The sequence below is a fragment of the Prunus avium genome, chromosome 3 (assembly GCF_965620075.1).
Source record: "Prunus avium chromosome 3, drPruAviu1.hap1.1, whole genome shotgun sequence".
In the NCBI taxonomy this organism is placed as follows: domain Eukaryota; kingdom Viridiplantae; phylum Streptophyta; class Magnoliopsida; order Rosales; family Rosaceae; genus Prunus; species Prunus avium.
Window position 1 is genome coordinate 1,572,595 of NC_142286.1, and position 16,175 is coordinate 1,588,769.

The 16,175-nt window shown below is 35.4% G+C and overlaps 2 protein-coding genes across 9 annotated transcripts; both read left to right on the plus strand.

Moving 5' to 3' along the window:
- The first annotated feature begins 1,615 nt into the window (after window positions 1–1,615).
- On the plus strand, window positions 1,616–9,523 carry MNS1 (alpha-mannosidase 1). Of its 2 annotated transcripts, XM_021952994.2 has the most exons (14): window positions 1,620–2,167; window positions 2,802–2,849; window positions 3,269–3,406; window positions 4,593–4,705; window positions 5,493–5,558; window positions 5,713–5,884; window positions 6,084–6,173; window positions 6,416–6,540; window positions 6,658–6,723; window positions 7,085–7,193; window positions 7,275–7,373; window positions 8,177–8,257; window positions 8,338–8,508; window positions 8,848–9,523. In XM_021952994.2, the coding sequence occupies exons 1-14, from the start codon at window positions 2,012–2,014 to the stop codon at window positions 9,082–9,084; spliced, it is 1,671 nt and encodes a 556-aa protein (XP_021808686.1). In that variant the 5' UTR covers window positions 1,620–2,011; the 3' UTR covers window positions 9,085–9,523. The 2 variants fall into 2 exon arrangements, with proteins under 2 accessions (XP_088106861.1, XP_021808686.1); XM_088250735.1 differs by lacking the exons at window positions 8,177–8,257; window positions 8,338–8,508; window positions 8,848–9,523 and having other exon boundaries at window positions 1,616–2,167; window positions 7,275–7,400.
- A 1,354-nt stretch (window positions 9,524–10,877) lies between these two features.
- Window positions 10,878–16,083, plus strand: ZML2 (ZIM-LIKE 2). Of its 7 annotated transcripts, none has more exons than XM_021953031.2 (8): window positions 10,878–11,186; window positions 11,509–11,943; window positions 12,851–12,937; window positions 13,015–13,148; window positions 13,697–13,828; window positions 14,997–15,102; window positions 15,448–15,562; window positions 15,663–16,083. In XM_021953031.2, the coding sequence occupies exons 2-7, from the start codon at window positions 11,641–11,643 to the stop codon at window positions 15,559–15,561; spliced, it is 876 nt and encodes a 291-aa protein (XP_021808723.1). In that variant the 5' UTR covers window positions 10,878–11,186; window positions 11,509–11,640; the 3' UTR covers window position 15,562; window positions 15,663–16,083. The 7 variants fall into 7 exon arrangements, with proteins under 7 accessions (XP_021808723.1, XP_088106455.1, XP_021808724.1 ...); XM_088250329.1 differs by having other exon boundaries at window positions 11,560–11,943; XM_021953032.2 differs by having other exon boundaries at window positions 10,878–11,172.
- The last annotated feature ends 92 nt before the right edge of the window (window positions 16,084–16,175 follow it).

Sequence of the window (16,175 nt, forward strand, 5' to 3'; positions counted from 1 at the left end):
AACCCTAAAAAATTGTAAAGCCACTTTGTTTATATTAGCAACTTTAATAATCTTCATATGAGAGTTTCTTCTCCTTGCACTGATAATACTCTTCGAGAGAGAATAAAAGCCAAGTAGATTATTGCATAGAAAAAACCAAGCACCTATCCTTGCACTTAATCTTTAAAATATTTTAAAAATACACTGTTACTTAAAATTAAATTGAAGTATGTAGAAGAATAAAATCCCAGCACCCACCCATCTACTATCAAATTGAAGTATGTACACGTTCCCGTTCAGGTTCCGAGAGCAAGTAAACTCATAATTTTGTTTTGTTTATTATGCTTATCTGTGCATGCATTGTAATTTCTCCAATCTAATATTTTATAGCACTAGCAATTAGGCAAGGATTATTCTTCCTTTTTATTAGCTGCTCAACTATACTATTTTAAAAAAGAAATTAGAAAATAACCGAGCATAGCCTTTCTTTTAAAAAAAATTGGCAAAAAACCCAACATAGCTATTTCTTAAAAAAAAAAATCCGAGGATATACTTATTTTCGAAAGAAGGGTAATAGCTATTTCTTAAAATAAAAAATAATTTTAAAAAAAGGAGTATAGCCGAGTGGCTATACTATTTCTTTTAAAAAATTTAAAACATCCGTGTATAGCCGCACGGCTATACTATTTCTTTTTAAAAAATTGGAAAAATCCGAGTGTATTCTTTTTAAAAAATTGGAAATAACCCAGTATAGCCGCGCGGCTATACTATTTATTTAAAAAAAAATTGGAGAGAATCCAGAATAGACGTGTGGCGGGGAGATACCTTTCCTGGCGAATTCCTCCTTCGACGTCATAAATATTGATAATCTCATCCGTGAAAATGTCGTTTTTTTTACTAGCGATATTTTGGGCAATATATATGTTTATATTTAAATAAATAAATAAATAAATATATAATTATAATATTTATATTTAATCCTAAGTTAATCTCCCTCTCCTAATTCTTCCTAATTTTCTCTGGATTTTCATATTGATATGATTTTGAATAGTTGAGTTGAACTTTATAGTTAATTTGAATGTGTTGAATGATAATTTAATATGAAACTTAATGTTAAAATGTATGATAAATATTTTTTATGAAAAAAAAATCAGGGATTCGAGGCGGGTTGAGGGATAGTCTCCCGACGAGGACGGGGACAGGGATTCCCCGAAACCTATTAAACGGGGATTGGTTCAGGGATGAGGGTGGGGACGGGGATGGTATTGTCATATCCGGCCCCTACCCGACCCGTTGCCATCCCTAAATATCCCATCTATTTATGGTCAATTTTTTGGGGAAATTTCGCTATCGATATTTTCAGTCAATTAGCCACATCAATTGGTTTATATATCGCAATATTATCGAATTTTTTCGAAAAACTCTTTCTTATTATTATTATTTTTTGTCTGAACCGTGAGGTGGTCCTGAATGGACCCTAACTATGGGTGGCACCTTTAAGCCTTAACCACAACCCAGACTAATCAACTCTTTTTTTTTTTTTTTTTTTTTTTTTGGTGAGAACTACAAACTTATTTTATTTTTGCTCACAACAAAATTGTCTTTTTTCTTTTGCAGACAACAAAATACTTTTCTTAGTCTTCAGTCTTTCTCTTCCACAATCTCTCTCTCTCTCTCTCTCTCTCTCCTCTCTCCTCTCTCTCTCTCTCTCCATATTAAACTTCCACGGATCGACAAAGTTCAAAAGTCATCACAAACCCTCTCCTTCCTCTCTCCACCGTTTCGTCCTGGGTACCGAAACGCGCACCTCATTCAACGGGAGATCACATCCAAAAAGGAAAAACCATCAAACCCCATTACCCGTCTATCATTGCAGCTCGAAACGTTTCTAATTACACACCGTTTTCATTTCCAGCGCTTCGATTCTGCAAAACAATTTGAATGCCGTTTCTTTATTTTCAGATCGAGGAAAGACGTTTCGTTGTGTTTTCCATGTTGTGGCTTTGAATCGTAGGGTTAGTGTTTGTGTGATATGATGGCTAGGACCAGATCATCGTCCAGCAGATTGAGGTACTGTAACCCATCGTATTACTTGAAGAGACCGAAACGCTTGGCTTTGCTTTTCATAGCCTTTGTTTGCGTCACTCTGGTTGTTTGGGACCGTCAAACTCTCCTCAGAGAGCACGAGGTTGGTCTCACTCTCAATCTTTTACTTTTTGTGATTTTGATTTGATAGTTGTATGGTCTGTTTGATTACTCAGAAATCCTGGGAAAATGAGGTTGAAAATTTGAACTGTATACTAGCATCTTTTACCTTGGATGAAAAAAAAATGGTTGATCTCATTGTAGGGGAGTTTGAAGTGTACTAAGTTCTCTCACAAGATATATTTATATGTTTGGTACCTTCGATGTGCGTTTCTTTTAATAGGATTTAAAATTTCAGAGCAAGTGTTTGAGTGGGGATGTAGCAAATGATAGGCTGATTGTTACAATTATGAGAGGAGGAGCACTAAGTTTTGTCTAATGGAAACCATCACAAATGTTATGGATGGCGGAAGCGTTTTAGATTTGAATTATAATCCTGGGCTATTGTGAATTGGAAAAATGGTGAATAAAATTCTCATGGGATGCCATTTAGGAGTAACTAGATTCCCCAGAAGAGATCCTGGTTATCTGTAGTCATCCATCTTTTATTTGACTGTTTTTATCGAACCTTTTGCATTGAAAAGTGAAATCTATTGCATATCTGAGGTGTAAGAGTTGCACCTTTTTTTTATTTCTTATAATTTCATGCATCTAATGATCTTGTTTATGACTTGCAGGAAGAAGTTTCTAAGTTAAATGAACAATTGCACCATTTGAAAAGTTTGGTAAGCATTTAAATACTTATGCCTTGGTTCATCTTTAAGCTTGAGCTACTTCTTGTCTGTGGTCTTTAGTTGCCATCATTTTCATCCTTTTACTTGGGATGGGGTAGTGCCATTGCAGGCATAATTTAACACTTAATAGTTTTTATGCCAGTTCCCACCACCCGACTGTGTAAAGCCACTATAAACATGTTTTCAAATAAAACATTTATAATTTATTAAAGAGCTTTAAGGTCCCCTTAATGAGCTGCAAATATTCCTTGAACTTGAACAGATTATGTTGTATGTAACCTGATTTGATTAGATATTTATGCCTTGAGATGAACATATATATTTTGGAATGCCCTGCAGCATTCTTTTAGTCTATTTTTTAAGAGGTAGATATGTGTCAAGTGTCAACTAATGGTATACTGTACACACAGGTGGAAGACTCGGAAAATGTGCAAGAGGTTGTTCCAGATGACCCGATTGACATTCAAAGACGAGAAAAAGTGAAAGAAGCTATGATTCATGCATGGAGTTCATATGAGAAGTATGCATGGGGCCAAGATGAACTTCAGGTATAATGGACCTTTCAAGATTATCATTATCTATTTCATTTTTAGAAGTTGTATCTCAAAGCATGTACACTGCATTATGGCCTTTTTTTACCCACGTATTCCTTTTGTGCTGTTTGCTGAAATGAGTCCTACAAGGTTTTATTTTCCTTCTGGTGTATCTTAAGTTTTGTTTTTTGGTCAAGCTGGTGTATCTTAAGTTGATCATTGGTAGTTTGCCGAAGTTTTGACTTTGGCAAGGTTTTCAAGCTTTGGTCTAACTTTCAGCCAGTATGTAACTAATTAGAAAAGTTATTACATATTGGGTTTCTGAAATTAGACTGTAATAAGCAAAATTATTAAGTGGATGGCACTGTACATACTCCCTTTAATACTTAAGTTATGGTCTTTTTAAGCAAAAAATATTTGTCTGTACTGATCTATTTATTATCATCTCTTTAAGGAGATTGTGCTAGGATCCTTTTGTATTGGGTCCTATATATTGTATGGTATTCTAACGTTATGTAAGCTCTTAAGCAGCAGTAAAATTTTAGTATTACTCGCCACTTCCAAATTTTTAGACTCATTTGGTGCTGTGAAGAATTATTTGGCCTTAGAAAATCTTTGGCCAAAGGTTGGAGAGTAGTGGCAAAGAACATAAAGTGCAAGAGTCCAGGAGGACGCAGGGATGGATTTTTGTTGGAACGATGTTGAAGTCCACATGTTAGGTTCAATGGACTTTATCGATTGATCTTAATGGTGGAGACTCATTGATCAATATTCTGTTGGGCATAGGAGAGCTGGAGCTCTTATGATGTGTTGTGGTGGATAAATGATGCACTAGTGGAGAATTAGTCAGAGAAATCAACAGTAAAATTTAAATATTTCCTACACATTAAAAAGCAGATGATATGTATACAGACTTTGTATCTGCCTGATTAATCTCAGCATGCGTCTTACATATTGTTCAACAAAATAAATGTAGGTGCTAATGTAACTAATCTGATACGCTACATTCCTTTTCCTGTGCTTGCTAAACAATCTAAGGAGCATTAAAGTTGCCTGGGTGCATGACAGTTCTATTTGTAATGACCACAAACTTAATATCTTTGCCAAGTTTTTTTTTTTTTTTTACTTTCCATATGTTATTGATGATGTTGTTCTGTTTAGTACAAATTTCTAACATAAATTTTTTTTTTCCATGTACCAGCCACAATCAAAGAATGGTGTTAATAGCTTTGGTGGTCTTGGAGCAACACTAGTAGACTCTCTTGATACGTTGTATATAATGGGTCTTCATGAGGAGTTCCAGAAAGCTAGAGAGTGAGTTGAAGTTTCTATTTTTTATTTTCTTTGGTAGCATATTCTGTGGATAGGTATTTGAACCCTTATCGCATTACTCTCTGTCTTTAACCACCAAAGGCTCTAAACGCTTTTTTAATTTTTACTAGAATTTTTCTTGGAAGTTTTCTTTTATTCCTAGTTTGTAATATAAGCTATTCTCCTCGTCTTTTCGTATGGATCACATTTTCTTTGTGGGTTAAACTCACGCGCTTACCTAAAAGCAAGGAAATAAGAGAAAAGAAGTCATGCTACTAATTATACATGGTTATAGTGTGTCCAGTGCCCTCAGTTAATTATGTCAAAGTCCAAACTATTTGGGGATTGATACCTGGGCTATATTGTGTCATTGCTCCTATGTCGGGCCATATTTCTGTTAACTATCAAGTCCTATGTATATATCTATGAATGCTGTTTCAGCTTCTTGTCCTTATCTCCGTCAGCTTGAACCAAAATCAATCTTTGCACAGCGCTTTGACAGATTTTCATTGCACTGTGTAAACCATCTTAGATCACCTTTTCTTTTGCGCCTCCAGCATGCCTGGATAACGCCTAAACGGAATTCCACCCTGCATTGAGCGCTCTGATGTGTTTCCTCAGCGCCTCGTGGCGAGGCGCGCTTTTTAAACCATTGATTCTTACTTATCACTTATTCATTTATTTTTCCCATCTATTTTTTTTTTGTTCTTTTTGCTCACAACCTCATTCTACAACTTTACACATTACATCTTTATAATAAATGTTTTATAACTAATATCTTCTGTGGCAGGTGGGTTGCAAACTCTTTGGATTTTAACAAGGATTATGAGGCTAGTGTTTTTGAGACAACCATAAGGTTGCATTATAAGGTTTAATATATGGTTGATTTTAATTATTTTCTCCCTTTTATAACAGGCTGTTTGGGCTTTCACTTTATTTTTCCTGCTTTTTTGGTTTCTAAAAGCAGCTTTTCTGATGTATCATGTTTATCGTTTTTTCTGAAAACCCAGAGTTGTAGGTGGCCTTCTCAGTGCATATGATCTTTCAGAAGATAAAGTTTTCCTTGATAAGGCTATAGATATTGCAGACAGATTGCTGCCTGCATGGGATACACCTAGTGGAATCCCTTACAACATTATCAACTTGGCACATGGAAGACCGCACAATCCTTCTTGGACTGGAGTAAGTAGTGAAGAAAAAATACAATTTTCAGATTGTCTCTTGTTATGATATCACATTACCCTAAGTTGCGTTTATGCTTATTGATATTGTTGCATGTGCAGATCTCTTTTGTAATTGTTCTGAAACATTTTGAACAATTACAAGTAGTGTTTTGGAATTTGATTAATATTTTTTATATTTGAATTCATCATGCTCTTAGGGTCAAAGTATCTTGGCAGATTCCGGCACAGAGCAGGTGGAGTTTATTGCTCTTTCTCAGAGGACAGGAGACCCAAAATATCAGCAGAAGGTACATTTACTACCATGTGTACTAGTGTTTTCTTTACCCTGGTCAAATAGCGCATTTACAGGAACATTTTGTTTGATTTAACTCATGATGTCTGGTATATTATGACTTGTTGCTCATAGTATTTGCGTAAACTGTATTCAGAACATAACTTGTATATCTATCTAGGTTATATAAGAAAGGCATAGATTGGTGACTTTTCATTTTAGTGATGTTAAACTAATTGCTTGAATGTTGATTTCCAGGCTGAGAATGTTGTAGTGCAGCTTAACAAAACTTTCCCTGATGATGGCTTGCTTCCTATTTATATTGACCCTGAAAGAGGAACGTCAGCGTACTCCGTTATAACCTTTGGCGCTATGGGTGACAGGTAAGCATAAAATTTTGATATGAATTATGTAATTCTCTGAGTTTCAGGTTTCATAAGGTATACTGGTGCGATTGGCTTAAAACAATGGTGTAATCAACTTGAAACAATCCATTGCAGCTTCTATGAATATTTACTCAAAGTTTGGATACAGGGGAATAGAACTACAGCTGTAAAGCCTTATAGGTAAGAAGCTTGTCATTTTCTTTAGATGGTTATAGTCACTTTGCCACAACAAAATTCTGGTTGATTTAAAGAGCTATGAGAAGCATGTATGCTTGAAAGACCAAATTTGTCATAGAACTTAACATTAGAAATCATAAAAGGCATCATGTGACTTTTGCTCTGGTACTAGGAAGAACCTGTATTCTTTAAGGCCACAAAATCTTGTAGTTCTTTAAGGTCAAAAAGTCCTGTAGTCCCTTTTTTTTTTTTTTTTTTGTTAACCTTTTCTTTTTCTGAACTCTATTTTGAAGTGGATATGTGGTCATGGTCTTCTTTAAATTTATCTTGATGTCAAAATTCTTTTGTGGAATTTTGGAAGCAGAGATATGTGGGAGAAATCAATGAAAGGTCTGTTGAGCTTGATCCGGAAAACAACACCATCATCTTTTACATATATATGCGAGAAGAATGGGAGAACTCTGACAAATAAGGTAAATTATCGTTTTGCAGCATCATTAATGCTACGTCAATAAATTACCGTGTTTCATTTTGAGTGGCATTTTCCAATGCAGATGGACGAACTAGCGTGCTTTGCTCCAGGAATGCTGGCTTTAGGATCATCTGGTTATGGTCCTGACGACTCTAAGAAATTCTTGTCACTTGCAGAAGAGGTATTACTTTGAGATATAGGGCCTCTTTTGAACCCATATTTCATGTCAGTTGGACAGGCTCTATTAACTGAGATGCTGTGTGTGTGATTTGGCACACAAATTTTCCTATGTATAGGTTTTGTGGAAGCAACTGTAGTTGTCACAATTCTGTTGCATCCAAACCATGCCCACAATTTTGTGATAGAGAGTACCATGTGTATACTAAAAATGTCAGGACATTGTAGAAACTTGTCATTACTTTTCAGCACTAAATCTGATATAGAACAGTAAGAACTGATTTGTGTTAGGGCCTTTTGGTAGTTTATATGATAGATTAGAGCTTGTAAAAGTTATATTTTTAGGTTTAAATGTGACTCAAACGGCTGATATTGCTCAAGTAGAAGTTGGAAGGCAATTAGGTAGTCTTATATAACTGTTTTAGTGTGAATACTGTTGGGCAGAATAACGGTGAAGAATGAGTTTGGGGGTTGAATCTCTGGTGGGTAGTTTGCCTAGCCAAAAAGAGGAAAAATATCAAAAGAAGCTATATTTCATTGGTTCTTTATGTAGAGAGAATTTTCATGAGTTGTGAATATTGTTGGGCCTATTGTGAATCTGTGTTGTTTTCGATATTGTTGGTTGAGAGCATAAATAGACTTCTTGTCTGACTTTTATTGTAATTCAATTTTCTTTTATTTATTATAAGTTCATGTTTCCTGATAGATAAAAGTACAAATAAAGCTCGTAAATTTTTTAATTATAGTCAGCTTCCAAACAGTGTACCGTTTTAGCGTTTGACTGGATACTGTAAACCTATTTTTCAGCTTGCTTGGACATGCTATAATTTCTACCAGTCTACACCAACAAAATTAGCTGGAGAGAACTATTTCTTTCGTGCTGGCGAGGTTAGTTATCCTGATATTTGTTTATTCGATGCCACGTACTTAATATTTTCTCTCATGGTGTCTATGTTTGATATTTCCAGGACTTGAGTGTGGGTACGTCATGGAATATATTGAGACCAGAGACAATTGAATCACTTTTTTACCTCTGGCGTTTGACTGGCAACAAGACATACCAAGAGTGGGGCTGGAATATATTTCAAGCATTTGAAAAGAACTCCCGCATAGAGTCAGGATATGTTGGACTGAAAGATGTATGCACTTCTCAAACTCATAACTACCAGTGTGCCTCCATTCAAGTTTTCTTATGCATTTAATTTGCATGACCTTTTGTTCATGGTTGAATCTCGTGTTGATGATGCTTTTTCTAGAGGTTGGGTGTTAACTGGAAAACATTTTTCTTTTGACCAATAATCTTTTGGGGCTGCAATATGTTATCGTATCCATTATTGCTTTCATCTCATGAATATTTGAACTAATCAAATATACTTGCTCCTTAGTAGACTGAAGCTTCGAGCTGGTGGAATAATTTTTATGTTTTTTTACTGGTAACATATGGTTTCTCATTTATGCGGGCTGTTGGTGGTTATCAGGTTAACACTGGTGACAAAGACAATATGATGCAAAGCTTCTTTCTTGCGGAGACTCTCAAATATCTCTATCTTCTTTTTTCACCCTCCTCAGTCATCTCACTTGATGAATGGGTTTTCAACACGGAAGCTCACCCACTAAGAATTGTGGCAAGGCATAATGAAGCAAATTCTGGAAGAGCAAATGGGGATGATAGACCAAAGATTAGATTGCGTGGCAGGAAGGAGGGCCGATCATGAGATTAATAGGATTTATTTTCTGTTCGTTATTTTGTAATTCTAGGGTCCAAGTAGATGAAGGGCCAAATAGTAAAATACATTAGTCCTTGAAATTTAATGTCAGCTTTTGTATGAGGAAACTATGCGGCTTTACAAATTTCACCTGTTGGTGGAAGTTGTATTCTATGGTGAGACATGCGTGCTCTTCTTTCACAGTGATGGATTTGTAACATAGCACATACAGATTATTTGTCAGTCGTCACCTCTCTCTCATAGGAAAATGAATATTTCCTCTTAGCCATTTGGGAATGGAAGAACCTTTGTAATTTCATGGAGGAATGTTTTGTTTTTTATTTACCCCCCTCTATTTGACATGTCAATGACACTTATGATTTGTAAGCCCAATTGAATAAATGACTTGATGGGCAGAAATTACTTATTGAATATTTCCAGACCATAAGTGCTCTCTCTCTCTCTCTCTCTCTCTCTCTCTCTCTCTCTCTCTCTCTCTCTCACATTGCATGGGTTCTCTTGCTCCTGAAGTTGCAACTTTTTTTATGGGAGATTCACTATTATATTTAATATAGGAGCCCAAATTATAAATAAAAAAACCCTATATGAAATGGATTTTAGAAACACTCCAAAACCCATTTACAACATAATAAAAAGGCTTTTAACTTCTTTTAAATTACAAAATTGCTATTGATTTTTTAAAACATACCCAACTCCAAAATCTCATTAAAAAAATCCAAAATACTCAATAGGGCATTAAAGTAATTTAATAATCAAAATTAAATTCAATAGGGTTAGCTATCATTTTTTGGGTTTTTTTTTTGGTTTGTTTATAGAAATTAAATGGTGTAGGGTTTATTTATAATTTTAGTTCTAAGAATGGGTATATGATTAAATATCTTTTTTTATTTTTATTGAGGGAGTTGTTATTGACAGTTAAATAAAGTCATCTAGTACTCATAATGCAATTTCTCCGTTGTATTTTTGGAGTGCTAAGAACAACCTCCCTTTTTTATAGTTAACAGGTGAATCGTGTGATAGTCATATTGTTCTTAGGATCATATATCCACCAAATGGGTTTTGCTTCCGTTGTTCTGTTGAGATTTTGGTTGAATTTAGTTTTCCACTTCGGTGATGGGTCATAGGAACAAAGTTCGATTGAATACGACTGGACTCCTTCCATGTTCATGAGGGTGTGACATAGGTGAGGTGAAGATAGAACTTGGTTTTAAATCTCCCTACATGCACGGCTCTAGAAGTTGAACCAGCCTTTGTCTACAATCGTAGTGTTATTAAGACGAGTAAGGTATTTGACACATATACTAACACATCATTTCAAGAACATATTTCAGGGAAATTTTCCAATAAATATTTTACGTTAATGATTGGTTACATATTGCTAATCTTGATCGTTGAATGCATATTAAATTTACCAACATATCTAATGAATGCAATCCAACGACTAAGATTATAAATATGTAACCAATCCTTAACGTCCATTTGACACATTAGCTAACACATCATTTGATGAACATATTGGTTATCCAAGGGTCGAAGACATTTTATAGTTTTATTAAGATAGAGTAAGGTATTTGACACATTAGCTAACACATTATTTGGTAAACAAATTTGGTTATCCAAAGTCTTGCATTCGACCTTGCCATATCCAAAATAGGTCAGTTTATTAAATTCTTACGTTAATGAAAAAATCACAAGTCAGTTTTCTATTATTTTTATTTTTTAAAAGAAAAGCCAGTTTTCTAATGCTATATAAACATGTTATACTCGCATTAAAAAAAAAATTTTAACATGTTATTTCTTTAAGAAACCCTAAATCTAATGAATTGAGGACAAATCTTCAATTCTCGAAATTCCTGACAACAGAAGGCCTCCGCAAGATCCCACCGTTGATCATAAAAGTCTCTCACTTCAATCCGACGGCCACATCTTCGTTCTTCATCTCCACCCGAATTTTCAAGTTTCTCGTGTTCTGTTTTTTCTGCTGCACATCGTTTCGAATCACAAACCGGAATCGGAATTAATTATTCCTTTCTCGGATATCGTTATCCCAGTTCTGAATTATCTTGCCCTCGATTGGTAATTCCGATGATGTAAATTTCCAAATTTTTTTTCTCCATTTCGTATTGAAATTTCTGTTTGCTTGCCCAGAAACCTGAGGAAAATTATGGAAATGTTCAATTACTAACTTCAACTAAGCAAATCACTCTCACTTATACATGCAACTCCATTTCGTAGTTTCGTACAATTCTGTCAAGATTTCTTATTATTTTTTCTTAATTTTCCCGCATTTTCTAGGCAATCAAACACAGTAATACTACCATGAGCTAAATACATCATTTGCGTGTATTAGCACAGTTCTCTGCAATTTTTATTATAATTTTGTTTCCTTGCATTTTCCTGGCAACCAAACAGAGCACTGAGCCATTTGATCTTTGAATTGATAGCTTTGGCATTGACATGAAGGTGAAAAGCAGTAAATTTACACAAGTTTGTACAAAAGAGTAGTGAACTTGGAAGAGTGTGATACAAATTGAGGAGTGAGCAATGGATGACATCTGTGGCAGCGATGAACCCATGCATATGAATGATGATCTGCATTTGCAATACATGCAAGAGCATGAGCATCATCACGGGTTGGACCATATAAGCAATGGAAATGGGGTGGCTGATGATCATGATAATGGAAGTGGTGGAGCTGAACTTGTCCAAGCCGATGTCCCGTCTGACCCCATGAATCTTTCTGATACGCATGATGGGATGATGGACCATGGCCCCGAAAATGGAGACCAGCTCACATTGTCGTTTCAGGGTCAGGTTTTCGTGTTCGACTCTGTGTCACCTGAGAAGGTGATTTGATTGATTATCCTGAAGTTTTATGATGCCAGTTGTTATTGTTTTCTCTACATGGTATATTTGATTTATGCTTGTGTGGCTTGTTACTGGAATTAGCTCTATTGGGGTGCTTTATTAACACATTATGCGCTTGTTGCAGTGTTTGTTTAAGCTTTGATTGATAATGGTTATGCTCGAGATGAATTGCTTCAAGTATTTGGTTTATTGTACATTTTATGAATGTCTTTTGATTGTCTAATAGAATTTTCATGAATATGATGTATCACATGACTGGCGAAAATGTTTGATTTTTACAAGAAAACTGATCTGGGAAGCATAGTTTTTCTAGTTACTCAAGTAATATTGAAAATGTATCTGCATACTGAATTTTTGGCATCGAAGAGTTATACAGACCTTAGAGAATTTGGAATGTAAAATAAAGATAATGGTAAGATGGGAGAACTATTCTTAGACTTGACCGCTTACATAGTAAATGGAGTGTTCCTAGAGTTCTAGATAATATTGTGGACCATGTAGATTTGTAATTATAACTGTAAACACAAATGAGTGAAAAAATGGTAAAATGGGAGTCTATTGGCAGACACGGCCATACATAATAAATGGAGTGTTACTAGCGTTCTATATAAAACTGGGGAGCATGTAGATATGTAAACAATAACATTGGATCCTAAACTTAGATTGAGTTATATCTGTACACATTACAGAAAGTAAAAGTGTGTAAGACTGCCATGCTTGTTACTTTCTGGCACATGTTTCAAAAGTTTGCATATGGAAAACTGTAGTCTTTCGAATGTTCTTTTGGTACTTTGAAATCTATAATTTTTTTACTTGTGGCTACTTTGTCTTCTTAGTAGCTTAATAAAGAGAAAGCCTTCTGATTTATTTGAATTACCTTCCTCAGGTTCAAGCTGTGTTGTTACTATTGGGGGGCCGTGAAGTACCTCCAAGCATGCCTGCTGTCCCAGTAACCACGCAGCATAATAATCGGGTATCTGAACTTGGTCTCAAGTGATTTCTTAACAGTTATTTGTATTCTAGTATCTTGCTAACAAAGAATTCAACCAGGGCCTTACTAGTACTCCACAACGGTTGAGTGTCCCTCAAAGACTGGCTTCACTAATTAGATTCCGTGAAAAACGGAAAGAACGAAATTTTGACAAGAAGATTCGTTATACTGTTCGAAAAGAGGTAGCACTTAGGTATGGCATCTGCATTTGTCATAATAACCAATGAATTATGAGGTAAACTAGTTCAATTTTTGCAGGAATACTTGTTCTTTGTTGTATTTTATGACTTCAATCTAAGATTAGTGATGGAAAACCAATAAATGGTTCCAATGATGTGTAGTTTCAAATAGTCAGTAGTTCATGAACCAGTTCTATGGATGCTTGCTAGGGATGTTGCTTATGTAAACTAATTCCATGGGCTGAATGTGACTTCACTTTAGGCAGAATATAGGTAATTAGGTACTTTTCTCACTGCTAGGGATGTTATTAATTGATTTACTTTACGATTCAATGTTCTAAAGTTAATTCAACATTGATACTTCTGTCAATCAGAATCAACTGAGATTTCCACCAACATCAACATTTTCAACCTTGTGTTAGACATGCTTTTTCCCTTCTGCTGTTGCCTTGTTTTCACTTTGAGGGATTTCCTCATTCTAAATAGCTGTCATTAATAAATGAATTATGATGCCTTATTAGCCTATGGCAAATTTGAGTGATGTTCATGATTACTGCTGTAGGATGCAACGAAAGAAAGGTCAATTCACATCTTCTAAACCCAATAATGATGATTCTGCATCAGCTGTCACAAGTTCGGGCTCAAACGAGAGCTGGAGTCAGGATGGTAATGGATCCCAACATCAAGAGGCTGTGTAAGTTAACATGTTTTATTCAAATTTCTTAATGTCTGCAATCTGTGAATTTTACATAAGAAATTAAAATTTTATAACAAATTATTAAGTAGACCTTCATGGATGTAGGAACAATTTGGACAAGGCAGGCTTGGAAGAAAGATATTTATAGATTTTAAGGAAAGCAAAGAAGTCGATCCAGTAGCTCTTATATATTTTTAGAAATGCATATAGCTTTATTAAAACCCTGAACTATGAGAAACCAAAACGAGTATACAGAACTGTCATGTGGTTAGTAAAGTCTGGTGGTTTTTGATGAAGCACCACTATTGAAGACTTTATCACTTGTACTGTTAAATGTAAAGAATATGCAAATTGAATGGAGTCAATGGACTTCATTCAAATTGAATGGGTCATGAAATAGGACAAGACATTAATGTGGAATAACAAGGTAATTCAGCTGTATAGAAGATATTGTAGAGGAACAAACATATTTTTGTAATTAATGCATTTGAAGGTTGTAATTTTATACTAGGTTTAAATTTGGAAAGGATATAGCTGTAAGAAATTGAGCTTGTGGTGACCTGCTGAAGTACACTGCTCTGCTCATGATATGCTATCTTATCTCTGATGGCCAAGGATATTTTGGGTTTTGGGGCAGAAAAGGCTATTACGCTTTGGCAATGTTTAGCTTTGGCTTTGGCTTTGGACAGGTTGCTTTGAAAGAAATGAAAAGAATTTTGATGATAGGGTGTGGAGGAGGTGGATTCTGTTTGGGATAGAATCAGATATCTAGCCTTGATTATCTAAGCCATTAAAGGCTTTTTCCTTTTAACTCAACTTTCGTTTTCTTCTTTCATTAAATGAAATTTTAAGTTTCCCATAAAATATGACATAATCTTTGAGAGTAGAATAATTGTGGTGCGATACTTGTGCAAGTAGGGTTATATTTTCTCGGCTTCTCTTTGTCAAAATTTACACGTGTGAGCAGCTTGAACTGAGACCATAGTTTTATTGCTTTCCATGAGCATATAGTGAAAAGAGCATTTACCCCTACACCCAAGGTCTCAAGTTCGAATCCCTCATCTCCAAAGATAGTTTGATAAAAAGTTTGATAGCAGTAGGATCTTTCTCTTTGAACTCATTTTTGTAATCTTATTATTGCTATGTACTGTGGATTTATTGCCAGCTGTCGACACTGTGGCATCAATGAGAAGTGTACACCAATGATGCGACGTGGACCTGATGGACCAAGAACCCTTTGCAACGCATGTGGACTTATGTGGGCAAACAAGGTAAATACAAGTGGCTTGTTACCTTGTTTCTTCACTATTTATTTCCGGTGGTTTGTATAATGATTGTGCTTGGTACCATTTTGCATATTGTACAGTTCTATCATGGTAAATGGAAGTCTGTCTTAAATACCATTGTGAATATGATTATTAAGATGCAATTGCATTCACCGCATTTGCCGTTTCATTTAGGGTCAATACTCAGTTTTCGTTTGGATTAATCCCTAAGGTGGTCTTACAAGGAAATATCTGTCACGAAAAGAGTGTATTTTCTGTTCAGTAATTTCATTGAAATTTCCACTGCTTTATTTATTTATTTATTTTTTCTTTGCACTCTGTGAACCGTAGGGTAGTCTGAGGGACCTCTCCAAGGCAGTAGCAGCAGCAGCAGCAGCACCCCAAGCAGGACAAAACCCTTCCATTTCCATAAGCAAGAACGAAGATATGAAATCTGATTTATAAAGTATGCTTCGTTCTTAAGAAGATATTGAAGTATAGGATTGTATTCTATTCCACTATTTCTTGATTTCTTTTCCTCTCTTCTACTTTGGCTTGTTTTACAGAACGGAAATTTGGCGGCCGACCAGGTCTTTAGAATTACAGGAAGCGGTAGTGAGTCTTCGTTATAGCCTTTTTGCTCAGGCTAGCCATTGTATGGAGGAGCTTTAGATGATTAGAAGTAATTTTGAAATGCTCCTTTTATCTCTTTTAGATGAGTTGAGTTTGGTCTCACCGCACTGCATAATATGCCAATAGGATTTTCCTGCACTTGAATTAACTAAACATTTCGGCATCGGGTTCCATCTTCTTTCTCCTTGGCATTTTACTTAAAAAAAGTTGTTATGTCTGTAAAACTGAGCTTGAGCTTTCTATCTGACGGTGAAACAGCTGTTGTGAAAGGGTTGTGTTGGGAGGATTTACTTTTACACTTTCTAGCTCCAATCAACAGAATATACACAAAGCCTCGTCTTTTTGGCTCCTCAACTCCAAGAGCAATATTATTCCTCAACTATGAAGCATCGAGGTTTCTCTAAAACTGTTGTGTTTCTGTCGCTAACACTACCTGGCGCCATTTC